The 26,569-nt window shown below is 46.2% G+C and overlaps 3 protein-coding genes and 1 long non-coding RNA gene across 13 annotated transcripts in view; 2 read left to right on the forward strand and 2 right to left on the reverse strand.

Annotated features, from left to right (window-relative positions):
* Positions 1-13,772, forward strand: part of LOC105691688 (IQ motif and SEC7 domain-containing protein 1) — a 41,052-nt gene extending 27,280 nt beyond the window's left edge. For 8 of the 9 annotated variants that reach the window (XM_012410357.4, XM_012410428.4, XM_048655975.1 and 5 more), the window contains 6 exons: positions 8,498-8,839; positions 10,063-11,020; positions 11,114-11,484; positions 11,650-12,305; positions 12,396-12,737; positions 12,858-13,772. In XM_012410357.4, coding sequence (XP_012265780.2) covers positions 8,498-8,839; positions 10,063-11,020; positions 11,114-11,484; positions 11,650-12,305; positions 12,396-12,737; positions 12,858-13,135 — 2,947 coding nt within the window. In that variant the 3' untranslated portion in view covers positions 13,136-13,772. Of the gene's footprint in view, positions 1-6,898; positions 6,946-8,497; positions 8,840-10,062; positions 11,021-11,113; positions 11,485-11,649; positions 12,306-12,395; positions 12,738-12,857 lie in introns of those variants that run through there. The other variant, XM_048655976.1, reaches the window with a different exon arrangement.
* A 3,217-nt stretch (positions 13,773-16,989) lies between these two features.
* On the reverse strand, positions 16,990-18,354 carry LOC125501080. Its single transcript, XR_007278602.1, has 2 exons — positions 17,935-18,354; positions 16,990-17,857 (listed from the first exon to the last, which is right to left on the reverse strand). It is a non-coding gene; the product is annotated as an uncharacterized LOC125501080 (long non-coding RNA).
* Positions 17,445-26,390, forward strand: LOC105691786 (coatomer subunit alpha). The gene is made up of 5 exons (XM_012410510.4): positions 17,445-17,660; positions 22,372-23,596; positions 23,689-24,636; positions 24,731-25,888; positions 25,977-26,390. Exons 1-5 carry the CDS (start codon positions 17,581-17,583, stop codon positions 26,211-26,213), a joined length of 3,648 nt encoding a protein of 1,215 aa, XP_012265933.2. The 5' UTR covers positions 17,445-17,580; the 3' UTR covers positions 26,214-26,390.
* On the reverse strand, positions 18,570-20,198 carry LOC125501079. 2 transcript variants are annotated; one of them, XM_048655978.1, is made up of 3 exons: positions 20,039-20,198; positions 19,611-19,959; positions 18,570-19,580 (listed from the first exon to the last, which is right to left on the reverse strand). In XM_048655978.1, exons 1-3 carry the CDS (start codon positions 20,069-20,071, stop codon positions 18,823-18,825), a joined length of 1,140 nt encoding a protein of 379 aa, XP_048511935.1. In that variant the 5' UTR covers positions 20,072-20,198; the 3' UTR covers positions 18,570-18,822. The 2 variants fall into 2 exon arrangements, with proteins under 2 accessions (XP_048511935.1, XP_048511934.1); XM_048655977.1 differs by having other exon boundaries at positions 18,570-19,959.
* Positions 26,391-26,569: the final 179 nt, after the last annotated feature.

A 26,569-nucleotide genomic window follows, 5' to 3' on the forward strand; every position in this document is an offset into this window, starting at 1 on the left:
TTACGAACGTTGGCCGGTATTCGTATGTAGAAAACTGAAGCGTTGACTCGAATAACAAACCGTGTTTCGAGCCGTGACTATAGATACGACTCTTGTAAATCCTTACATGGGTTCGTAACGTTCGTCATATTCCACATCTGCGATAGAGAGAGAGAGAGAGAGACACTCAATTAAAATAATAATTGGACTCGTTAAACGAACGTTTCGAAGTAAACATTCGTTACGGAGTGAAACGAATTCCCCTCAATCGATCGACGATACCGATTAACGATCGGCCAAAAGTTTTTCTACTCGAGGAAAAATGTTGGACGGATCCATCCGAGTTCGATCTACACATCCAAAATTTACCTTTCTCGACTGTGTAGCGAAACGACCGAAGTTCCTTTCGAATTTCAATAATGATGTGAATAATAATTTATGCATTCGCGATACTACTCTTTCCTCGTCGACGGTTTTTTTTTTTTTTTGGACTACGACGCACGTAGTTTTATATAAATAAAAGTCTTGACTCATGTTTTTAGGTTACGTAATTCAACGTCGTTTCAGATCCCCCCCCCCCCCCCCGCCCCTCCTCCCGCCGCCTGTAACCAGATCCGCGATTGTTTGTTACAAAAGAAGAAATTGGTTTAGTAGTAACGAAGTGTAATTAACTGAGCACACACACACACAGAAGAGAGCGTCGGGTGTTCGTTAGAACGTAACGGCTCTTTGAGTTTGAGGTTATTCAATGACTGGGCAGCAAAAGCTGCGGGTAGAACGGATTTGCTTTTAATTTTATTCGATTTACTTGAATTCTGCCTCTCGCGCTGCTCTGCGCGGTGCATGTAAACGCTGGCATCGGCGTCCCTGAGCTTCAGGGTAACTCGGTGAAAGAAACCTTGGAGATCGGTACAGAAACTCGGTGATACAAACGTTCACTCTTTACCATGATTATTAGCGTCGCCGTCGCAGCAACAGCGCCTGTTGACTCCGCGTTACGTAACGCGTCATCGCCCTATACGGTCGCTGAAAAAACGCTGCGCTAAATTCACTCGCTTCGCGATAATTTTTCCGAAGGATGCCTCGCCTCCGGTGTCTACCGATTCGCTCGTAGCGGAAAATCGCTGCTACTTCGGTTTTACTCCAACGGCGACTCGCACGTTGGCCTCAAACGGAAATGGGATACGCGGGAAGTTACAATTTTGTCTGGTGTCACTGCCACATGTCCGTCGCACGAGCGGTACGGACGATCAATTTCAGAACGTGACCGTGTATCACCGCCGTCGCCGCCACCGCCGCCGCTCGCTCGGTTCACCTCGGCGGAGAGGAGAGAGAATAAAAAAAAAAACAATAATAAAACGAATCGATGAAAGGTTCCAGAGTACGGACACCGAGCGGTACCGCGATCATTATATTTTATAGTGCTACCGAAGCAAAACACATCTGCAACGGTGTTGTTGACACCGTAAACCAGAGCGGCGCGAGTGGGCGTTGGTTATGTTTACCGATTTTCGTCGTCGCGGACGGACTGGGTTCCGATTTTTGCGAGTTTTTAGCGAAATTTCGGTCTCGCGGGGAGCTGGGAAAACTCATGGCACACGGAACAGAATAGCGTTTACCAATTACGGACTATGAGTCTTAACTGTAATAATCGTGGTATTTATAAAACGGTCGAGCTTCACGGTTACTAAGTAAATTATTTCAAGCAGGATCTTTGCCTGCTTTTAATGGCAATCAACGGTTCTTATAATTTCTTAATGATAATTACCAGGCGAGCGTTTGCCGAGCCTCATCGTGCCACTCCTTATAATAGTAGCCTGGATGTTAATGCTTTCTGCTTTAACAATTTCCGATAACGATCTCACCCGTCCGTCAGATTTGACGCCCGGATCTTTCGCAAAACCCTTCATCGCGACCTCCCTTTGCACCCCGAACCTCCGACCATCCCTTGGACAATTTTGCAGGCACGTGAAAAAAATCTGCGATTCCGAATAACCAGATCAAAGAACCGTCCTTCGTTCGACCTTGAGATTCCCGGCATGGGGGACGTGACACCGGCTGTTTCGTAAATCCTTGCCCAGGAGCGATAATGGCTATAAATTTTTTTTTCCTTGCCGTCGGTCAATCTCCTCTACTTTAACGCCAGGTTAGTTTTTTCTCCCCCCCCACCGCCGACTCAATTTCACCGAGGTTTCTTTTGCCGGCTCGTATAATATCTGGCCATTATTGAAACGGAGCCTTAAACAGAGTGCGGTCATCAGAAAACCAAGAACTGGAACATTTTAACGCGCGGACTTACCTGCCTAACCGCCTCCCGATGATCGGGAGCACGTGCGGGGCGCCTCCATTTTGAAATATCGGTACTTCATGTATTTCCGGCCTTCGTCCGGCCGGCGCTTTGTCGGACGCTCGACAATACGAGCAAACGTGTTCCGGAGCGCGTAAAGCGGTGTGTTTTGTCCTCGCGACCTGACAGTTTTAATTCAGTTCGTGAAAAACTGGACGCGCCGGTTGTCGTCGGTCGGCCAGTCGCGACGAACGGTAGTTTTGCCGGCCAGACTTTAAGGTTACTAGGAAAACAACCGACCATTCGAACGCTCCGGTTCGACGGCTCGAGAGTGACGCGTTTTTCCCGTCAATTTCTCGCCACTTTTAATCCCTCCCATCGGGCGTCGGAACTGGTTTCCGGCTGCGATTCAAACGCTAATAACGTATCGCGCGAACTTTCATCGATAAATTGTTGCGCCCGAGTTTTCCTTTCCATCGATAGCCGCCAATTTTCCCCCCCTGCCCTCCCTCCCTCCGAGTCACGGAGCAGCCTCCGGTTTTCCAGACGACCGACTCTCCCATCCGGCGCAGGACACGTGTCCCCGACGTCGATACGTCGTGTGCCATTACTTTGTTCAATGAATTAGTTCGTTCACCGAATCGACCGGAGAAAGGACCGGTGGTTTCCGACCACCGCGGAGTAGGCGGAATCCGTGGCATTTGTGCCAGTGGAACAAAAGCAACGCCCCTGCGGAACCGCCGCGCGATCTCCGGAAATTGATCTCCTCGGCAAATTTGTGATTCCACAATTATCCGTCGTTCGCTCCTAACCTAAGCCAACTTCGTCGATTTCTTCACGCACGGACGACGATCCGGTTAACCTTTTCACGAAGAGCTCGCCGACTCGGCACGATTCGGTGAGGAAAGCTGGTTCGAGGTCGTTGGGCAAAAGGCGTTCGTACCAGTTTAACGACGAGCCGATAAAAATTCGAGTCGGTCGTCGGAACCGGTGCCATCGGAATGGCGGATGCGTGCCACGACCGGATCGCAAAGTCGACGGTTCACAGATCGCGTTTTCGAAGAGTCGTTGTTGTTGTTGTTTCGTTTTCCGTTTATCGACGAAAAATTTTTTCTTCGGTCATTTTTAAACCCGTACACGGGCCAAGCTTCCGGTAAAAGATCGTGGCACGAGCCGACCTCTTCCTGTCCAGGAAGAGAATCCTGACGTCCCTATTAATTGCGGCGCAGATGTCCCCGCATCCGTTTACACTTGACGGTCATCTCTCGGTCCCCGGTGTTACCTGGGATCGCGAAGGACGACGGATAAAAATGAGGTGGAAGAAAAAAAAAAAAACAGGTGCGGAATCGAAAACCGAACGAAACACGAAACGCGGATACCGTTTGGCTTCCGACGCGCGTGTCCAAGTGCCCGGTGAACCTCTCCAAACGTCAAGTCGCATAGTCTGAGGGTTTGTCTCGAGAGTCGGCGAGTGCCTCGCCTCGAGTATCCGACGATACTCCTCCGTTCGTGGTATTCGTCAAAGTTTTTTCTTGCTAACCCTTCGATGAAACAACGAATCGTTTACCGGGGCTCGAGATACTCGAGCTTCCGTGGAAACGGAGGATCCGAGACGAAAGGCAGATCGCGGGATTCTCTGGTCGGGTCGTCCGATCTCGAAGTACCGGAAGCCCGTTCCAGGAGTTTTCAACTCTTAACGAGTTTACGAATTACGAATAAATATTTTAACCGCCGACCTATTTCGGTTTACGACACGCGGGGACTGCTGCTTCTCCTTTTTTCTTTCCTCCTCCCTCGCTCCTGAGGGACGACCGGGCCGGGGGTCGAGTGCCTCGCGGCTCCTTCTTTCGGCTGCCCCGAGATCGTCTGGTTATCGTTGGCGCGTGTGCCGCTACGACGTGATGACTCACTTCTGCATCGACTTCCACCGCCGTGCGTCGGATCCTCTTGGTTCGTAAGAGGGGGCGGGCGGAACGCGGTGGACACGTGCTGCGTGCCAGGCGGCGGCAGATGTTTTCGATGCCCACCGCTCACGGAAGCATCGCGCGAGTCGCGCTCACCGTAAGGGACTCCCCTGGTCTCTACGCTCGATTCTACGACGACGTTCAATTTTTATTATCCTAAGAACGTATCGCGCGTCACCTTTTTTGCCGCCTCGTTTTTTTTTTTTTTCGACGCCGCGACGGAAACGTCACGGAGGCTCGCAGGACTCGGTGAATGTTTTTTTAGAAACACGGACACGACGTGGAATCGTCGTAGTTTTCCGAAGCCTCGAAAAGATGATACAGGTTGTGGTTTAAAAAAAAAGAGAAAAAAATAAATAAATAATTATTTATGGCGGACTGCGAGGAAAAGATTACCGCATGGCCGAGGGCCCTCGCGTGCGGGACGCCTAGCCCGGAAAAACAGACTCGGTGAAAAGTGGAGGAGAATAAGAAGAAGAAGAAGAAGAAGAAGAAGAGTATCGAATAAAAGGGAGAGGGAATAAGGAGCCAACGGAAATTCTCGGAGGGTCGCCGGGCGGCGTATTCATAAATTTCAAAATCTGTGCAGAGATCGTCGGATCGTTTACTTTCCTCGGTAGAGACCGGCGGGACCTTTAAAGGTTTAAAGGACCGTTCCATTGTGCTCTTTACGGGACCGTCCTAAGAGGATTACCTGACCTGAGGTAGTTCTGGTTGTCGGCGAGTTTCGAAGGTTTCCGAACCCGGCCAGGCAAATTCCGGCTCGCCTGCCCTCCTCGCGATCGTTTTCTCCGAAGGTTTGCGAAGCGATTTTTCCGTTGCGACGCAAAATTCGTCATCGCAACGTATATTTCGAATATAATGATGACGCTAATAACGCCGCTCGTAACTGCCGCTTCTCAACGCCGTATTGAATTAAGAGTCACAAATTGAATTCCGAGCAGAGAATCGTTAGCTTAATTTAGCGTCCGTTAACTGCCGTTTACCATTCACTTTTCACTCGAATTTCTCGCAACACTTAATTACCGAGCGATCTTCCGGCTAACTGTGGCGACCTTGAAACGGTTTATCGGAGTTATCGGTTCGTCTCCTTTCGTCCCTTCCATCGCCCCGAGTTACCGGAATTCCATTGTGTACATACACCTCCGCATGATGATCGGGACACAGGTGCAGCGGACCACCTCATCCAAAACATCTGCTCGCGGCGATCGAGCTTCTTTTTTTTTCTCCAATTTTATTCATTCTCCATCGCGACGACGCCGATCGTTCCGGACGCGTTCCTCTGCACGAAAATCCTTCGCCAGGTGCGATCCGGGCGAACATGTGCTCCCGAGGATGCGAGATAAAGAAAAGAAACAGAATAAAAAAAAAACAAAAAAAAGGACGAGCGGACGAAGAAGGAAGAAGCCCGGGGAACGTGCCGCACGAGATGCACGAATGCGACCAGCTGAGGCAGATGTTCCGGGTCCCGTAGCACCTTTCGGTCCTCGTTTCGTCCCTTTCGAAAAAAGCAATCCCTTTCGAAAAATGGTCCTTCGTTACGCGTTCACGCTCCAGATGACAATTGTTCGGACGAGGACGGAGACGACTGTGGCCGTTTCGGTAGCGACTTTTCTTCGTTTTTCGGCCGACGGTTATCGCGGATCGGAGTTTCGAGGGTCCTCGATTCGGGGCACGTGAAACTCGGCCGGCGTGAGCCTAAAATATATTATAATAGAAAACTGGTGGGTATCGAATGTGTTGTACGATACACGGAGTGGGGTGCGTATCTCTCGTTCCAAAAGCCACTGGCACTCGTCAAAACAGGTACTAGAGAGAGTTATTCTCGGGTGGATCTCGACGAGGCTAATTTTGCTCGCGTCCCTCCGCCGTTCTCGAGCGATTCGATCGACCGGGGTGGTAAAGGACCTCCTCGAGTTCAACGGACGGAATATAAATTTCAATCGAGAGTTCGACTCCCTCGGATCATTCGTTGGTGGTTTTCAACGACCGTCGGAGACGAGCGGAGTTGAAAAATTCGTCCTCTTCTTCGCGGACTCGAAGAACGTTCCTCCCCGGCATTGTTTATTTTTTTTTTTCTTTCTTCTTTTCTTTTCTCTTCTTTCCACACGTTAGCTACGAATTCACTATCAATTCCATCGGGTTTCACAATACGTCGTAACGTAGCGCGCTGTCTGGATGTCTGGACGACGACGAGAGCGGCGGTTCCCCTTTTTTCTTTTTTATTACATTTTTTTTTTTTTTTTTTTTTTTATTTCGGGTGCAACTACCTGCCGACAGACATGTGTTGGCTCCTTTACTTCCCCACTTCCACCAACGTCGTTCCGTCGCCGCCTTTTATTCACTATTTACGCTTGTGCCCTTCAAGGGGCCTTTCTAAGGAGACAGCTGCTACTCCACCGGCGGAGTTTCGAGTTCCTTCAGTCAACCGCCGGAACTTGTGTCCTACGGACGTTGACGATCGTTTCTCAACTCCGAACGGATATTTTCGTCAGAATTTTCAGTCAAATACCGATCGGTTTTCAACGACGATGATTTCGCTCAACGTTTTTCATTCCGAATCGCAGACGGTCTTCGGAATAATTTTCGTGTAATTCGTGGATTACGAACGTCGGACTTGAGTCCCTGTGCCACGAAGTGGATCTGAATCGTACTCGTGACAATCGCTGATCGAACGATCAACATGATAATCTGCGTGTCCGGATTTTTAGTTGGGTACGTGGAATCATAAGGGCTGAATATTTTTCATTCTTCATTATTCAATATCCTTTACAGCGAGCGCGATTTTCTTTTCTTCTTGTTTTTCTTCTCACAACCGTTTCGTCGGTTTCGATTTTATCGTCTCGTCTACCGAACGGCAATGTCCCTATTGATGTTACACAACGCGTACTACGTTACGGTTTACAGGAAACGTAGAGTGTCGGGACAGGAAATTGTGTTCGCCAATTACTCATGAAAACGGATATGAAAGCTCGAAAACTAAACGAAGTGATACGGCAATCGAGTGTCCTGTCGATAACGAAGAACGCTTCGATAAAAACAAACGTGTCCCGAACTCATTCAATTTTTTCCGAGGCGTTCGTCGCTTTTTTGTTGTTTTTTTTTTTCTCTCTTTTCCATTCACGTATCGTCTGTGTTTCGACGTCGAACGATTGTTCTCAACAATGAATGAGAACGTGTCTCTTTGAAGAAAAAAAAAAAAATTTCTTATCGCGCTTAGCGAAGAGTTTGTTTTGAATAACGTCACACTCACAGTTCCGGAAGTATCCCCAATCGCGTTGGTAAAACTCGCGATATCTTTTATGTTTTTTTTTTTTTCCCCCGCTGACGATAATTTCCAGATGTCACAGTCGTACCGATCACGGCGACGACACGCGTGCCAGATAAAAGCGGTGGAGAGAAGCGAATCGATCCGATGCATATACGTAACAAACCGGGGAAGCGAGAACCTTGGGAATTTTTCTCTTTCCTCGTTCTCTCTTTTTTTTTTTTTTTGTTTTATTTCCATCAAGTTTTTCATCGCGTTTCCTTCGACTCGACAAGAACAAAGGCGCGCACTCCGCACTTAAAACCCCGCACGGCAGCTTTTACTCCTTTGTTCTCGCTCACCTTCGTCCGAAAAGAGTTTTATTCGTGGGAAGAGAAGAAAAAAAAAAAAAAAGAAAGAAAGAAAAACAAAAAGAAGAAAAAATTGGATCGGAATCAACGGCGACCAAAATCTCCGCGTAACGCCGTTTTTGGCGATAAGGGGAAACGGCGCGTGGGGTAATCCTCTCGTCATTCGTCGAGCGGGAAAAAACATTTTCAGCAATCACGCGTACGTAGGACGAAACGATTGAATGACAGATGTACTTTGACGAGGGATAATATCGCCCGCGAAGGAGTTAGGAAATGAGAAGAGAGAGAGAGAGAGAGAGAAACCTCGTAAAATAAATGGGATGGCGAGGGGGCCGATGGGGTCGATTTCTTTAAAAGACCCCAACCTTTAAGCCGCTTCCGTTCGATCCGACAAACGAACTACTGCCTGCCCGCCTGCCGCAGGGAGCAAACGCTCGAAAACTCAAACCTTTCCAGCTGACGTTTAATATTTCTCAACCAACGTGCGAGCGCGCTCAGAACGAATCACTCGATGACTCGTCGTTTTTCCACGAGACACGCCGGACTCCCAGGTCCAGAGCCCGGCGCTGTCCGTTTCGCCGCGAAACGGCAACGAGTCTAATTTTTCTTTTTTCTTTTTTTTCTAATTTTTCCTTTTCTCTCGTTACAGTTTTCCGCAGAAAATGGAGAGGCCGTCGCACAGCGCGAGTCTCGGGCAAGTTCACGGCGCGAGTTCCCACGGGATGTACTCAACCGGAAGTCAGTCGGCGCTCTCCACTTCCTACATCACGGGACAGTCGTACATACAGGGCCAGAATTACATTCACACTTCCTACCCGACAACGACTGCCCAGGCTTTTCCGCACGGCGGCTACAATTCGCAGCCCCAGAGCTACGGCGCCATGGTTCAAGGTTACGGTGGCCAGCCGCAGTCCTCCTACCAGCAACCTCTTCACAAAAAGGGTAGCGTCAGGAACGGTGACGTCCTGAAACGCTGCAGACTTCAAAATGCGTGAGTGCTGACGATTTGGCAATTTTTTTAGAAGTCCCGCTTCTCTTCTTCTTCTTCTCGCTTCGATCATCGACGAATTTTTCGCAACTGACGAAAAAAAAACAACCGCGGACCGTACGTTGACCGTGTGAGAGACCTCGGAACGGTTTTTCGATTGAGCGTAGAGCTTGGCGATTTCATTTACTCGGAGAAAAACCAAAAACTTGCGTCTATTCAGTTGGTGTTCGAAAGATTGTCAACTTGTTCAAATATTTACTTGCGATTTGTCGAACCTCCTGGTCGGGGGCTTCCGATGAGGCGACTGAGTTTTCCCGGTGTAATTGCCGCCACTTGTCCTCGTGTGTTTTACATTCTTCGTTTCTCTCTTTTTTTCTCTCTCTCTCTCTCTCTCTCTCTCTCTTTCTGTCGCGGTTACGAGAGTCGAATTAAATAACGAAAGAAGCAAAAAAAAGAAAAAAAGAAAAAGAAACTCGAAATATTCGCTGTTTTATTTGCGCCAGTTTAAATAAGCGCAACGCCACGTAAGCAGTAATTGGTTTCGAGTCAGCGAATGCTCACCTCGCGATAGGCGCGATATTTATTTTTTTTTCGAGTAACAATTAGCGCACGTGCACCGACGGTTGCCGCGCGGGAAAAAAATCCGAGGATAGAAAAAAAAAATTCGTCAGCCGAACCGCGAGGAGAGTTTCGACGAGAGTTGTCTCGAGCAGGGCGAAATTATCCGCGATTTTGTTTCGGTCGCTGAGAAAAAAATTGAACACGCGGAGTTCGACGGAGCCGCGAGTTTCGTTTCGTCGGGAAGACCGGGAGATCGGAAAATTTTTCCACTCTTTCGCACACAAAATCCCGCTGCACCGCGTAACGTAATCGCGTTATCGCGAAGCGTCTTCCCGCTCGGTTTTATCTGTGCCGGTAGCTGTGACGTAGCCGGATGATTTTTTCGACGCTTCGCAATCAGTGTCGCTTAACGGTTCGGATGGTGTAAACGCACGTTTCGTCGTCTGCGAACGTAAACTCCGGTGAAATTCGACGAGAATTCGTATCGGTGGACAGAAATGGACTGGAAAAACCCGCTAGTTTTCGGTTGTCATTTTTTTGTCAAAATCCGTTCGAACGGTCACGAAGTTCACGCGTAGCATTCGATAGACGTTGGAAAAATTCGCCGAGTTCTTCGATGAGTTTTCGATCCGCACTGAAGATTTTTCTCGCCCCCAAAAAACCAGGTATGAACTGTCCCAAGACCTGCTGGACAAGCAGATCGAGATGCTCGAGCGAAAATACGGCGGCGTGAAAGCGAGGAACGCGGCGCTGACGATACAGAGAGCGTTTCGGAGGTACACGCTGCTGAAGAAATTCGCGGCGATCACGGCGATGGCCAAGGCCGAGAAGCGACTGAGCAGGAGGCTCCAGGAGACGTCGGAGAGGCCGGGAAGCGCGATGGAAAACGAAAGGGTTACGAGCTACCACAGTCAGATCTACATACAGCAGCCGCAGGCGGCGAACAACCGGCCAATGCCGATCAGGAGCATGTCGCTGAGGGAGCGAAGGAACGCCGACAATTCGCAGTCGTCCCACATACCGAGGAGTCAGAGCGGCCGTTGCGGCGATGTTCAAATCGGCGCGCATCAGTCAACCGCCGGACACCACCAGAGCAATCACAATTTACACCAGAGCAATCACAGCCTACATCAGACGGGGAGGCACACGCCTTCGCTGGTGCCGAGCCCGTGCGGAAGACATCAGCCGCCTCCCAGCCCCTGCTGGGACTCCAGTTCGCAGGGTAGCGGCTCCAGTATCCATTACTACAATCCGCAGGAGACGTTGTGCGGTTTGAGGCAGGAAACGCCGCCGAGGGATATGCACAGAACGCCGTGCACGTCGCCTTCGACGCCGCAAAATCTTCAGGCACCGCCTCCCCAGTCGTGGGGCAGCGTTTCGCAAAGCGGCGGTTCTTCGGCCGGCAGGGTGCGAAATTCCGGTAAAAAAGTACCGCCGGAAGTACCGAAGAGAACTTCGTCGATCACCTCGAGGTCGATGGAGGGCAGGCACAACGGGCTTAGCAAGAGCGTCGAAAACGGAAGTCTCAGTTCCGTGCAAAGTTCCGGCAGCGATTCGACCAATTGCGAGAGTTCCGAAGGCGACGCTCACCGGGGTTCGCCGATATGGAAGCACAAGGGAATCGTGAGTGAAGCTTCTTCCGGTAGTCGGGGCGAATCGTCCTCTTTTGGTCCCCCCGATTTTATTTACACCTTAAAATCGTCTTCTTCGTTTCAGTCGAGTTCGCCGGAGCATCAGGAGTGCGGACATCCGAGCGACTCGGGCAGCGCGATGACCAGCATCAAGGAACTCAGCCATTCCCACGCCAGCTCCGGATACCAACTGCCGTTGATGGATCACACGGAAGCACCGCCGCAAACTAGTTACAAGGTGTCGGAGACCGTACGAAAACGTCAGTACAGAGTCGGTCTGAACCTATTCAACAAGAAACCGGAGCGCGGCATCAGCTATCTCATCAGGCGAGGGTTCCTGGAAAACAGTCCCCAAGGTGTAGCGAGGTTTCTCATCAGCAGAAAAGGCTTGTCCAAGCAGATGATCGGCGAGTACCTCGGCAACCTTCAAAACTCCTTCAACATGGCCGTCCTAGAGTAAGTGTCTCCGCGGAGTCCTGAGAATTTTCACCTTCGCACAGAGAGCGTCGGTCTTATCGGCCGGCTACCGCCGACGTCACTCGCTCTCCAAACAGCCTCTTCTTATCTCCCGAGTGAATCTCGAGTCTTCGAAATATCAGCACGCTTCATTTTCGCTTTCAGGTGTTTCTCCCACGAGCTGGATCTCTCCGGTATGCAGGTGGACGTGGCGCTGCGCAAGTTCCAGGCTTACTTCCGTATGCCCGGCGAGGCCCAGAAGATCGAACGTCTCATGGAAGTCTACAGTCAGAGGTACTGTCAATGCAATCCTGACGTGGTGGCGCGTCTCAGGTCGCCGGACACGGTCTTCGTGCTCGCCTTCGCCATAATAATGCTGAACACGGACTTGCACACGCCGAATCTCAAGCCGGAGCGCAGGATGCGGCTGGACGATTTCATAAAAAATTTGCGCGGCATAGACGACTGCGGCGACATAGACAGGGACATACTGGTCGGCATATACGAGAGGGTCAAGGCTAACGAATTCAAGCCGGGTTCCGACCACGTCACCCAAGTGATGAAGGTACAGGCCACGATCGTTGGGAAAAAACCGAACATGGCACTGCCGCACAGAAGACTGGTCTGCTACTGCAGACTCTACGAGATACCGGACATCCACAAGAAGGAGAGACCCGGCGTACATCAGAGGGAAGTATTTCTCTTCAACGATCTGCTGGTGGTCACGAAAATTCTCAGTAAAAAGAAGAGCAGCGTCACCTACACCTTCAGACAGAGTTTTCCGCTGTGCGGAATGGTCGTCACCTTGTTCGAAGTTGCACGTGAGTATCCTCGAATTCGCCATCTCACTCAGTATCTCACTCACTATTCGGATTCCTAACCAATTTCACGTTTGCTTTTTCGTATTTCAGATTATCCTTACGGGATAAGGTTATCGCAGCGCGTCGACGGCAAAGTTTTGGTAACGTTCAACGCAAGGAACGAACACGACCGTTGCAAGTTCGCCGAGGACCTCAGAGAGTCGATCAGCGAGATGGACGAGATGGAGACGCTGAGAATCGAGACGGAACTCGAGCGGCAGAAGAGCAGCCGCGGCGCTCGGGGCAGCGCCGAGAATCGCGACTCCGGTGTCGCGGACGTGGAAGTTTGCCCGTGTCCCGGAAGTTGCACGGAAAGACCGGAAACCGTCGACCTCGATTCTCAGCTCAAGAGATCCGCACTGAGCAACTCCCTGCTGGACATTCACGAACAATGTGAGTAGGATTACGTCCGACTTTGTTTTCTCACGTCGGCCATTTTGTTTTTTTTTTGCTTTTTCTTTTTTCTCCCAGTCGGACAATTCACTCACGTCTTTTTACTCGTCGTTATTTCAGTCGCAGGTGAAAAGCCCCAACGTCGCGGAAGCGTTGGTTCGTTAGATTCCGGTATGTCCATTTCGTTTCAATCGACATCGGCGAGTTCGATGAGCCAGGGTGTTAAAAATCCGAACGTCCAAGTCCACCACACGTCTCACCCGGGTTCGACCGTGCCGGGTGGTGCGAAGGGGCTGGCTCAGCAGCCGTCTTTTTTAGGAGGTCTTTTCGCTAAGCGGGAACGAAAACCATCGAGGTCGGAAGAATCCGGGCCGTACAGTCGTACGACGGAAGTGTAAATGAAAGACGTATTTTCGATGTTCGAACGGAGAATTTTATCGCAAGCAGAAAGTCGATCGATCAACACCGATTTCCCGGACGGTTTCGATTCGTTCGACGTAACCTCCAAAACCATGACAGAAAAAAAAAAAGAAAATAGGACAAAAGTTTACAGATGATACCAAGCTAGAAGCCATGACGATTTTCAGTTTTCCGTTCCGTTGATTCGATTTTCGATCGAGGAACAAATTCCGTACTTTCTGCTCGCGATAAAATTCGTAAGAAAAATTCGCTCTCATGATTGGGCAGGATCCGATCTGAGAACGCCAATCAAGATGTATAATAAAGGGTTTCCGAAACGAGAGAATGAAAGAAATGATCGTCGACTATTTATGAGCATGAAAATTCGAATCGAACGAAAACAAAAGATAAATTATACAGTTATCGATGATTCATGGAATTTGATTACGTGCACGTATAATTATTGTACAATAATAATTAATAATGATAGTAATAATGAGTAATTCCGTTTAACCTATATAACGTCAAATGACTGAAATCGTTACGAAATTATTATCCCGAATTGTAAATATAATTGAATAATGAAATAAATATGTAACGATTAAAAGAAGAAAAAAAAAAAAAATTAAAAAAAAAAAAAAAACACATGATAATAATCGAAAGATCCAAAGCAATTGTTTGTCACGAAAACACGATTTGTGGTTTAAATAATTATGCGTCAAATTCTTATATTATATGTATATAGGGTATACAAATGCGTCGTGTATGCGGAGGGGAGATATAATATTATGTTGTAATGATAATAATTGTAGCCTTGGCAAAGGACATTATTAATATAAATGAATAAATTAATTCAATAAGCAATAGATTCTGCGATTTATCAAAGGCGTGTGTTTTTTTTTTATTACATCCACATGAAAAAAAAGAAAAAAGAAAAGAATAATGAAAGGATTGTCAAGCATTGTTTCTCTTGTATTAAATATTAAGCATCACGGTCATGTGTATAGTTTTTGTAGCCAAAAATTTGCGTAAAAAAAAGAATCTTTGCACAAAGGATCGCTCGTTGACTTTTTTTTTAAAACAATGGAATGAAAAATGAATTAAAAAATCAATCGGTGTGCACGCACACACCTTTACCGTCGTTGTAATTTCGAATGAAAATTACGTTAGCGATTAGCATATAAATTCATGTGCATCGCCAAGTAAGGCTGAAAGAAAATTTATTTGTAAAAAAAATACTTCAATAACATTACGATCGTCTTCGTCATATCGTAAAACAAACACCTCAGAGTACCAACCGTCGTTTGTCGTCATGTAAATAGAAAAATATTTGCTAACGGTAAAGCAAACATTAGCTCTTAATGATATCTGGATGTAATTATAGGCGTTAAAGTTAGCTAATGAAGAAAATTAAATTTAAATTAAGAAAAAAAAAAGTAAATCAATAACCTAGAGTTTGATAAAAGCAATTCATTGTTAAGTGATTGAGAATCGAAGAGAGAGGAAAATAAGAAGAATTAAAAAAAATTCACTAATTGTCGCGCACAACGAGTGACAAGCGGTCGTGACTTATTTCGAAGATTGATGAATTTGGAAAGAATTACAATAACGATTGATATGTGGTTTTTATTTTTCAAAATTGTCTTCTCTTCTTTTTCTTCTTTTTTTTTTCGTTCGAGTTCTACGAATCGCGGCCGTATGATAATAGTGATCTCTAGTCTGTCACATAAAACACAGTCTCTTGTATACTCTAGGAATAAATCGAGAGAGAGAGGAGATGGAAAAAAAATCAAAAATTTTGAAAATATTGAGAAAAAATTTGAATAAAATATATATACATAAATACATGAGTAAATAAATATATATATACACATGAATTTTTCCCGAGACATTCTTGTGAAATATAATCAACACGTGGCGTTGCATAAGCGATTATATGTATTGATACCTATTCCAATTGCACCGATAACAATCGAACGATGTTAATTTTGATTTCGATCAATTATTCGTTTTTTCTTTTTTTTTTTTTTTTTTCTATGCATCAAACAATAACTCAAAACAGTGGGAAATTTCACATGTCCCGCGTTACGATCACTGATACACTCGGATCTAATTACTATTTTGAAAAAATTAGATAAATAAAACGTTGAATAACGAAGATGGTTTGAAAAAAACTATCGGAATTCATTTCGCGCTCCCCACGTTCCGTCGTAGACAATAATAAAATTTAAAAGAATTAAAAATAAAAATCGCGAATATAGATTAGTGTAGCGGATCGATGGCGATAATAATTAAATAATTAGCAATCAAAATAACGTAAATTTGTGTAACGAATCACCGCGCGCGCCGACATCTTTATAATTCCGTATTTCATGTTCTGTGTAACCGTTTTACTTCGTTTCACGATCTTGGGAGGAATGATTAATCGATGAAAATTTTCCAAGAACCTTTTTCCACGATCACCGGTTCTTTCGATCGTACGAATACGAAAGAAAAAAGGGAATAATATTCTAACTGGACAAAAGATTATGAAAAGAAAAAAATGATTATGAAAAAACCATCGGTATTATCATACTTATTCTTATGTGTTACTGTGTCATTGTATAAAGGAAAACCAATAGTAGTTGTATTTTTAATAAAAATTGTATTAATAATAAATTCACTTATACTGAAAAACAAGAAGAAAAAAAAATAATAATAATTTATGACATAACCTGATTATTGTTATATACATATGTAAATAACGCATCACATACAATATACTCGCATCAACAAAACAATATAAAAATCATCCACTTTTTTTTGCAATGTCACGTCGTGACATCAATTCAATCGTGATACGATACGACTTTCTGCGAGCTTATGAAAAAAAAAAAAAAAAAACAGAAAAAAGAAATAACATTTAACAAAAATAATTGAAAGAAAGAATGAGGAAAACCGTCTCGATATTATTATACATATATTAGAAATTGTTAACAGTTACCATTTACTAAGCAATAATAATTGAAATCTTGTAAGTAATAAATTAACTGACTATACATAAATAATGTATAAGTGTTACAAATACATACCTCCTCGCATGCCACTAAATAATAACTAGATGAAAAAATATTGTAAGATAAAAAGAACGAAGAAAAAGATTGTAAAAAGATAAATTTCCAACGGTTTCCGCTGTTGCGATATATTTATCTTGTTGTAAAAGACTGCCGCGTACAAATTCACAGATAACCACCGAATGAGAGATCAAAAGAAAAAAAAAAAAAATATTGCAATTAACAAATCAAATCATATATACGTGTGTTTCTCGACCCAATCGAACGATTGGGGAAATTAACCTGCTGTGGATTCAGCGTAAAATTTAGAAATCGGATTTATTTTAATTTTGCGCAAGTTTGAGTATACGGAGAGAATAAAAATGACAATTTACCGTTGAGAGTCGTACAGATAATTATCGAGCGCTTCATCGTCGTTAGATAATAAATAATATGCGCTAGGAAAATGATATTCGCAGGGTAATAATTATTATGAAAAAAAAAACTGAAAAACATAAATCAGCCTCATCCTCAAGTCATATCATCGTTTGTAATTATATACATGAACACATTTCACAGAATTATAAGTATATGGGAAAAAAAAAAAAAAAAAACAAAGATTATTATTCAAAGTCGTAATTGTTTAGCGATTTCTAGCATTGAATTAGAATTCATCGCCATTAAAAAGTTCTCTGTGCTGTAAGCTTTTCGATGGTGAGTCGAAAAAATGTAACCGAAGAGCGCAATAATGTTGACAATATTGAAAATTTATGTCCGAAAATAAAACCGATCGAAAACGAATAAATATGTATGGCTTTAGATGCCAAGTATCGTCATGGTGGTTCACAAGAGCAATTGGGAGGGAAAAAAAGAAGAATTAAGAATCTTAAAAAATGTACAGTTTCTGGTGTCATTATTTCATTGATATATTGTATTTAAATACATTCTGTAGCATATCGGATATAATAGTAAATTATTCTACAATCCTTTGAGATAATCATCACCATTCAATTAGATTTTACTTACATACTTACCTGTTTTTAAACTGCAGGTACCCTGGCGGCAAATGTCCCGCACTTATTTGAAAGCTTTCGGGTCAAGTCGGCGGCCATCTTGTGAAAAAAATTCAAACCACGTCGGGGCAACCTTATCCGTCGATAGCGAAGGTTGCTTTTAGGTTGTCAAACGGCACCAGTTCGGTTGTCGGACGACCTAACAAATGTTGGGGCGCTTTGAGGCAAATGCTCCAAGCTTTCCGACAAATCGAGTTTCAGCTTCATTTCTCGGCAGCCATTCCGTCGAGTATTGTACAGTGACGTGTCGAGGGTGTTCCTCAAAATTGGGACGTCGCAACATACTTGAATATAATGCGATCTCATTAACACTTGATTGTTCGAGGATAACGCGACAAAATGTTGACCAAGTTCGAAACGAAATCTGCCCGCGTTAAGGGCTTGTCCTTTCATCCGAAAAGGCCGTGGGTACTGGCCAGGTGAGTTATCCATAACGTACAAATACCTATTTCGTTATGCTTGGAGTGTTTGTTTCGAAAATTTCAACGGACGTGGTTTCTCGCGACAATTTTGAACGCGTTTCGAAAACACGTTCACCATGAGTCGGAACATTGTTGAAAATTTATTTGACAATCGAAACGACGTGAAAGACACGTCATCAATTCACGGACATAACCTGAAATCCGTTCGTGTCGCTTTTCCATCACAGTTATTACATGGAATAGTTTGAATGCATGGGAGACAGTTGACTACGTGAGAAAAAACTTCAAAGTTCTCACAATTTTTGTGCGATTTCGATCCATGGGATCAAAACATTGATACACACGATCGGACTAATCTAATTTCGAACGCAGAGGTCGTCGATGTAGTTGAATCGCCGCCAATTTTGAACATTCAAATTCACTTTTCAAGTTCCAGGTATAAAACCTCGTAACATTCGTTTTCTCAATCGTTCGTCTCCTCTGGTTTTTCGCTTTTTGTTCGATTTCAAATTCTACGACGGAGGATTCTCTGGTTACCTCATGTTTCGGAGAGTAGCGAATTGCATCTGCAGTTTCGTAAGAAATATTCGAACGCGAAGTTATTCAATCGGCTCTCCGATTGGCTGCCGTCTATCTTTGGATGCTCATTTTTTTTTCATCGTTCGCGCGGGTCCGCGGCGAATCGACCAATCGACTTTAGGCGGTAACTTTCGAACGACGAGAGATGCAAAATTGTTATTCGCTGGCGGGACGCGTCTCTCCTCGCGGAATCTAGTCAGAAAAATGTCGAAATTTTCTGAACCGATCGATTCCTTCGATAAAAACCAACTCCAAGAGCAAAGTGCAAACGAGAATCAGGTATCATTACATCACTGCGGTGAGAATAACTTGGAAAACGTTCCCTGGTCGATTTAAAAAAAATTTATTCATATTCTTACTAATTTTTTATTCACATACAATTACAACATTGATTGGGTAGTAACGGAGTTGAATCCGAGACGTGAAAAGGGTAAGGTTTTTTATCGAAATTTTACAATGCCTGCTAAACGAACAGAGAAACAAAATTTCAGACTCGAATAAAAATTGTCCGAACCGTTTTCGCCCGCCTTCAAAATTCAACGAACTATGCAATCCCTCTCGTTCTCCGATCGGCGAAAAATCAAGCTTCGTCCGCGACCGAAGTAGACGTTTCCGTCGGTTCAGCCGAAGTCGACGGCGTCTCCGAACTCGAAATCGGTGCGGCGGTCTCGGTAGATTTTTCGCCCACCGATTGCTCGGTGGTCGTCGATTTTTCGGAAGTTGCCTCTACCTCGGCCTCAACTGTGGTAGGATTTTCATCGCCCTTGAGAGAAACTTCGGGTTCGACGGTCGTTCCTTGCGATTTAGTTCCAACTCCTTCTCCGCTATTAATTCTCCTGTCCAGCTCGATAACGTCTTGCAATTCTTCGGTGAATTTCATCAAATTAGCGCTCGGCTCGACGGACAGCGGGGTAGAAGAGTCGTCCGAGATAAAATTCGTCGAAGAAATCGCGGGAATCGTCGGGTTCTGATAGATCGAAGGGTACGGCGGAACGAAGTAACCTTCCGCCGAAGGGAACGCCTGATCGAATAGACTCTGGTAAGAATCGTACCGGTTGTAAAACGGCTGCGGGTACTGCGATATCGGATAATCGCTCGGCTCGTAGTCCGAAAATCCTCCGAAGCCGGAGAACGGGCCTGTCGTCAATTGGGGGTAATAAGAAAGTGATCCGGCCAGTCTGACGAGGGGATAAGGTGCCCGAAATCCGGATCCTTTCGCGGGAAGGTACTGGCCGCCGATGGCGCCCGCGGGGGCCGCAGGATCGGTCGCCGCATTCTCCGTCGCGTCCTTCGGCGAGTCGGCAGCGGCGGCCGCGTCGCTTTTTTCCGCAGTTGCGGCGGCCGCGTCGCTTTTTTCCGCAGTTGGGGATTCCGGCGCGGTCTCAGTTTTCGCCGGCACGACCCTCGCAGCCTGGGCAGATCCTTCGACCTCGGTATTCGCGGCGGCGTTACTTTCCCCCGAATTCGTGACGATCATGTCTCGCATCGCCGCGACCTCGTTGTTCATCTGTTTTTCGGAATCCGGTCCGCTGACGAAAACCACCTCGCTCCGCTCGCCGTCCAGACCCCTGGTGAAGTAAGAGAATCCGGAGAGCAGAAAACCACCGTCTATCGGCGAACTGTAAATCAGGTGCGGACCAGACGCCAGGGGGTGGTAAGCCGCCGATTGATAAGCGAACGGGAAACCCCCGAACGCCGAAGGCGCCAGGAGGAGCAACTGCGGAACGGGGAACAGACGCGAAATTAGAATTCTCGATCGGCGATTCGGCGATCCGAGAAAAAGCTCCGCTACTTACCAAGTGCAAGGGCGAGGGCAGAGTCGCTGACATCTCGATGTCGAGGGGGGTGGGGGGGGGAGGGGGGAGAACGACGTCACCTACTCGACGGACGGATCGCGAAAATCGCGCGAAGACTGAGGACTTCGGGTGGACGCGGTGATCTATATAGACTCTGTCGGGATCGAACACCCCACCCGTTGGCCGCCAGAAGCTGACTCCTGACGTCCCGTGCAGAGCGAGACTCTGACCCGGTTCCTCCGAGCAACGGCCGCGGGCCGGATTATTCTTTTTTTTACCTCTCGGCTCCGTTGGGAGATCGGAGGAAAACCGAATGACACGCGCGGTACCGAAGCAATCGCCGCTAACCGCCGCTAACCAGGTTTTATTTACTCTGGGCATTTGGGCGTTTAGGACTCCGAATTTTTACGGTACTCGAGGTTCTCACGTGTCCGATCCGCGGCGGCGTGTACCGTCCGCAAGAAAAATCTCAAAATCGGTAGTTTATCGGCTTTTCCAAGGTCGTTTATTGTTCCAACGAACGTCGCTTCTACCCGGAATTCGATGGTTGGAAAGAAAATTTCCATTTTTCCCCCCGCGGTTGTACAACGATACAGTTGCGCGCATATCGTCTGGCAAAGTACCGCTACCTTGTTGTCTGAATATCCGACGTGTAAATTATTCCGTACGGAATGAACTCGGGCGACTCGTTGACTCATGTGTTCCGGAGAGTTCAAAGACACCGGGGTCCGTCTCCGTCGGCTCATCTCGCGCAGAGTCGGGAATCCGATCGGCGTTTTGAAAAAAAACAAAAAAAAAAAGGGTTTTTCGAAGAAAACCACCCGACGTTCGTAATCAACTTCCGCAATCGCAATGGCGACTCGATCACGCGTACGAGATACGTGTCCTTGGGATTTCGTTTCCACAAAAAACCTTGGAAATCCTTTGTAAATTCGGTATTCCCGTTCAGCGGTGGGCGGCGGCGGCTGTCCAAAACCGTGTTGCGATTGGATCGACGCCGATTAGAATCTGCGGCTTACAAGTTGAATAAATTTTTCGTCAGTTTTCAGAAAGAAATAATAACAAGAAAGAAAAAAAAAATAATTCACGTTCGATTTCGAAATTGCGAACGTATGTTTTAAATTACCTCCTCCTCGCGCTAAAGAAAACGATAAATCTGCCGCCCGGTTACAATATACCAACGCGAGTAACAAAAATCGGAGGAAAAAGTTGTTGGATGGGGGCCGCGCCCGTCCTCGTTATAATTTCGGATGTTACGCCGATGCCGCGTGTATTATGCACGTACTCTTTTGCGGGAGCAGCTGCAAGGACGTCGAGCGAACATACGAAATTTTTACATACGGATCGAATATTTCTGAAAATATAAATTTCTCGCAGATCGGATTATTCTATATTCGTTTGTCGATTGGCATTTGAAAAATCACATTTCCGGGGTAGACATTTTCATTTTTTTTATGAATACACCAGCAATAAAGATGTCCTGATGTTACACCTTGAAATCAATTTATTCGCTAGTTTCTTCCCACATCGTTCGACCTTGGTTAGCCGATATATTTTTGTTTTTTTTTGGTTATCGCTAATCGCTCGCAAATAACCTCGCGTCATACCTATTTATTTCCGGTATAGGCGTTGTTTGTTTGTTTGTATTTTTTCTCTTCTTCGAGAGAAAATTTTTCGACACTATTGTTCGATCGAACCCCCGTTTTTGACGGAGTTGCGATTACGCGTTGGGCAATCGCAGCTACCACCACGCCTACTCTCATGATCAGGATCGCGATATTACCATAAACTATCTCCGCATATTCAGATCGGATGTGACCTTTAACGTCGGGACAATTTTGTAATCAACTGTCTCCCGAATTGAAAAGGATTGCGCGAGGCCGTCGCGATATTGTTACAATTATTAATAATAATTGATCGTCAAGACATTTCACTTCCACCGTCGCCCTCGTGACTAATACGAGTACGAGCACGGCGATATTCTATTCATCTCGATTATTTTCAACGCGCCGAAAGCCCGCAATTCCGCAATTACGTCGATCTCGTTTCACCCGATCGGCTTGCGCAATGTCCGACCGAGCAACCGATTATCCGACGATTACATTTTCATAACCTCAGCGGCTCGCGTTGTCATTTTTTTCAAAGTGCACAGTCATTTTCAGTCGCCATTATCGTTCGAATATTCGAAAGAATGATCAGCTGACCTTTTTCTTGCCGGGATATGTAAAGCGTGAATCGAACGAATGCGAATCATCGACAAATAATGCGAAGAAACTCGTACAAAGTTTTTCACCGGAGAGGATCCGAAAAAATCTGATCTCTTTTCCTTTCAGTCTCCACAACGGCGTCATCCAACTGTGGGACTACCGGATGTGCACTCTGTTGGACAAATTCGACGAACACGACGGCCCGGTTCGAGGTATATGTTTCCACGATCAACAGCCGCTGTTCGTGTCAGGGGGCGACGACTTCAAAATAAAAGTATGGAACTACAAACAGCGTCGTTGCATTTTCACGCTTCTCGGTCACCTCGATTACATCAGAACGACCACGTTCCACCACGAGTATCCGTGGATCTTGAGCTCCTCCGACGACCAAACGATACGCATTTGGAACTGGCAGAGCAGGACCTGCATCTGCGTACTGACCGGTCACAACCACTACGTGATGTACGCCCAGTTTCATCCCTCCGAGGACATAATCGTCTCGGCCTCCCTCGACCAGACCGTGAGGGTCTGGGACATATCGGGGCTGCGTAAGAAGAGCGTCGCACCCGGTCCCGGGGGTCTCGAGGACCACTTGAAGAGCCCCGGCGCAACCGATCTCTTCGGTCAGGCGGACGCGGTCGTCAAACACGTCCTCGAGGGGCACGGCCGTGGCATAAACTGGGTGTGCTTTCACCCGACCTTGCCGTTGATAGCGTCCGGCGCGGACGATCGTCAGATAAAAATTTGGCGGATGAACGACTCCAAGGCGTGGGAAGTGGACAGCTGCCGTGGTCACTACAACAACGTGTCCTGCGTGCTCTTCCACCCCAGGCAGGAGCTGATCCTCTCGAATTCGGAGGACAGAAGCATCAGGGTATGGGACATGACGAAACGTACGTGCCTGCACACTTTCAGGCGAGAGAACGACAGGTTCTGGGTACTGGCGGCGCATCCTACGTTGAACCTGTTCGCGGCCGGTCACGATTCCGGCATGACGATTTTCAAACTGGAAAGGGAACGACCGGCCTACGCGGTCTACGGGAATCTACTTTACTACGTGAAAGACCGTTTTCTCAGGAAATTGGACTTCACGACGTCGAAGGATAGCTCGGTTATGCAGCTCCGTGGTGGAGGCAAAATACCGGCTTACAGCATGTCCTACAACCAGGCGGAGAACGCGGTTCTTATTTGCACGAGATCCGCAATGAATATAGAAAACAGTACATACGATTTGTACATGATTCCAAAGGACGGGGACTCGAATAGCGACCCTGAGACGAAAAGGGCATCGGGAGTGACGGCGATTTGGGTAGCCAGGAACAGGTTCGCCGTCTTGGACAGAGGCAATTCGGTTGGTAGCGCGATCTTCTATTTTTTTTTTTTTAGTATAAAAACGACGAATTCACTGACGACAATTTTACCGACGATCTGTTCGATTTTTAGATGGTGTTGAAAAATCTGAAGAACGAGGTGACCAAGAAGGTTCAAATAGAGAACTGCGATGAAATTTTCTACGCCGGTACGGGTAGGCTGTTACTGAGGGATGCCGAACAGGTGATACTGTTCGATTTCCAGCAAAAGCGAACCCTGGCAGACGTGAAGATATCGAAATGCCGATACGTCGTTTGGTCTAACGACATGTCTCACGTTGCTTTGCTTGCGAAGCACACGGTCAATATATGCAACCGTCGTCTGGAGTCGATCTGTTCGATCCACGAAAATACCCGGGTGAAATCTGGGGCCTGGGACGATTCGGGAATATTCATTTACACGACGAGCAACCACATAAAATACGCAATCAACAACGGCGACCATGGGATAATTCGTACTCTGGATTTACCCGTCTACGTAACTCGGATCAAGGGAAATCAAGTGTTCTGTTTGGATCGGGAATGCAGGCCGAGAATTCTGAACATCGACCCAACGGAGTACAAGTTCAAACTGGCCTTGATCAACAGAAAGTACGAGGAGGTGTTGCACATGGTACGGACAGCGAATCTTGTCGGTCAATCCATAATAGCCTACCTACAGCAAAAGGGATACCCGGAAGTGGCTCTGCATTTCGTCAAAGATGAAAAAACCAGATTCGGTTTGGCTTTGGAATGTGGTAACATCGAGGTGGCCCTGGAGGCGGCTCGAACCTTGGATCAAAAAGGCTGTTGGGAAAGCCTAGCCCAGGCTGCTCTTTTGCAAGGGAATCATCAAGTAGTGGAGATGTGCTACCAGAGAACGAAGAACTTCGAGAAACTCGCATTCTTGTATCTGATCACTGGAAATTTGGATAAATTGAGGAAAATGACGAAAATAGCGGAGATCAGGAAAGACGTTTCCGGACAGTACCAGGGCAGCTTATTACTCGGAGATGTTTATGAACGTGCGAAGATCCTCAAGGTTTGTGAAGAAGATGATTGATTTTCTGCAACTTTTACTAAAAAAATATCGATCATATTTTCAATTGACGATATCTCCTTTGGTTTTTTTTCAGAACTCCGGCCAAACGTCTCTGGCATACGTCACGGAAAAAATTCACGGAATAGCCAGCGAAGAAGACGACTCGCAATACGAGTCAATGGAAGAAGAACTAAATGATTTGGCAACTGGAGCCATTTATCTTCAACCTCCGATTCCGACCCAACAAGCTGAGAACAATTGGCCACTGCTGACAGTCTCCAAAGGATTCTTTGAGGGTGCGATGATGTCGCGTGGAAAGACTCAAGTAGCCGCGGCTCTGGCACCAGAGGATGATTCTGGACCAGTCGAAGGATGGGGCAATGACGACGAGTTAGGAATCGATGACGAAGAAGGTGGAGACGCAGAAAATGTGGGAGACACCGAAGAAGGTGCTGGTTGGGATGTTGGCGATGAAGACTTGGAGCTTCCTCCAGAACTGGAAGCTGCTACACCAGCAAATGAAGACGGCTATTATTCCCCACCAACTAAAGGAATCCCTCCGACTCAACACTGGGTCAATAATTCTCAACTAGTGTCAGACCATATTTTAGCAGGCTCCTTCGAGTCTGCATTCAGATTATTGAATGATCAGGTTGGAGTTGTTGAGTTTGAAGCCTATCAGTCGATATTCTTAAGCACTTTTGCAAGGGCTCGTACGTCCTATTCTAGTCTTCCCAGCATTCCTTCACTTTATGGATATCCTCTAAGAAATTGGAAAGAATCTAATGCCAAAAATGGCCTGCCAGCTGTTGGCCTGCGGCTCACAGATTTGGTTCAAAGATTACAAGTTTGTTACCAACTGACCACAGGTGGAAAATTCACCGAGGCAGTTGAGAAACTTCAATATATTTTACTGAGCGTACCATTGCTAGTTGTCGACACAAGACAAGATATAGCGGAGGCTCAGCAGCTAATACAAATATGTAGAGAATATATATTGGGTCTGAAAATGGAGACAAGTAGGAAAAATTTACCAAAGGGAACTCTGGCGGAGCAAAAAAGACATTGCGAAATTGCAGCCTACTTTACGCACTGCAACTTACAGCCCGTTCATCAAATTCTGACCCTGAGGAGTGCGGTCAATATGTTCTTTAAACTCAAAAACTATAAGACCGCAGCATCATTTGCTAGAAGATTGCTGGAGCTCGGACCCAGAGCAGAGGTAGCTCAGCAAGCTCGAAAAATATTGCAGGTAAAATAGCCTAATATTAATTCGATTTGTGATCGCTACAAGTGCCGTTTGAATATTCATGCATTTTTTTCCCTATTTTTTGTTCCAGGCTTGTGACAAAAATCCAGTTGACGAGCATCAACTGCTCTACGACGAACACAATCCGTTCGCATTATGCGCCGGAACTTACACCCCGATTTACAGAGGTAAGCCTGAAGTAAAATGCCCACTTTGTGGTGCCAGTTATCAACCACAATTCAAAGAAACGTTATGTACTGTATGCGAAGTATCACTCGTCGGCAAAGATGCCATAGGGCTGAGAATAAGTCCCTTACAATTCCGATAAAATTCCCGCCCATTTTACCATGCATTTATTTCGCTATCTAATACCATTTTGTTATTACTATGTATCAAACTACGTTAGGTTTCAGATATGATTGAAATACTACCTGTTCAGTAACGAAATGTCACGTCTGTGACATTATTTATAATAAGAGATAATAAAATTGAATTTATAGTAAAATGTTCCTCAGAATCTCAACCGTCTTTTAGTCCTCTTCCAACCACGGATCCCTATCGGTCTGAACTTTGACCAAAAGTTCGAAAGAAACTTGAAACCCTAGGGGAACACAGGGTGCATGACCGTCGATATCTAGGGATAATTGCATATCCCTAATGAAATTCCTGTTTCGACTAAGCGAT

The sequence above is a fragment of the Athalia rosae genome, chromosome 5, assembly GCF_917208135.1.
Source record: "Athalia rosae chromosome 5, iyAthRosa1.1, whole genome shotgun sequence".
Classification (NCBI taxonomy): Eukaryota; Metazoa; Arthropoda; class Insecta; order Hymenoptera; family Athaliidae; genus Athalia; species Athalia rosae.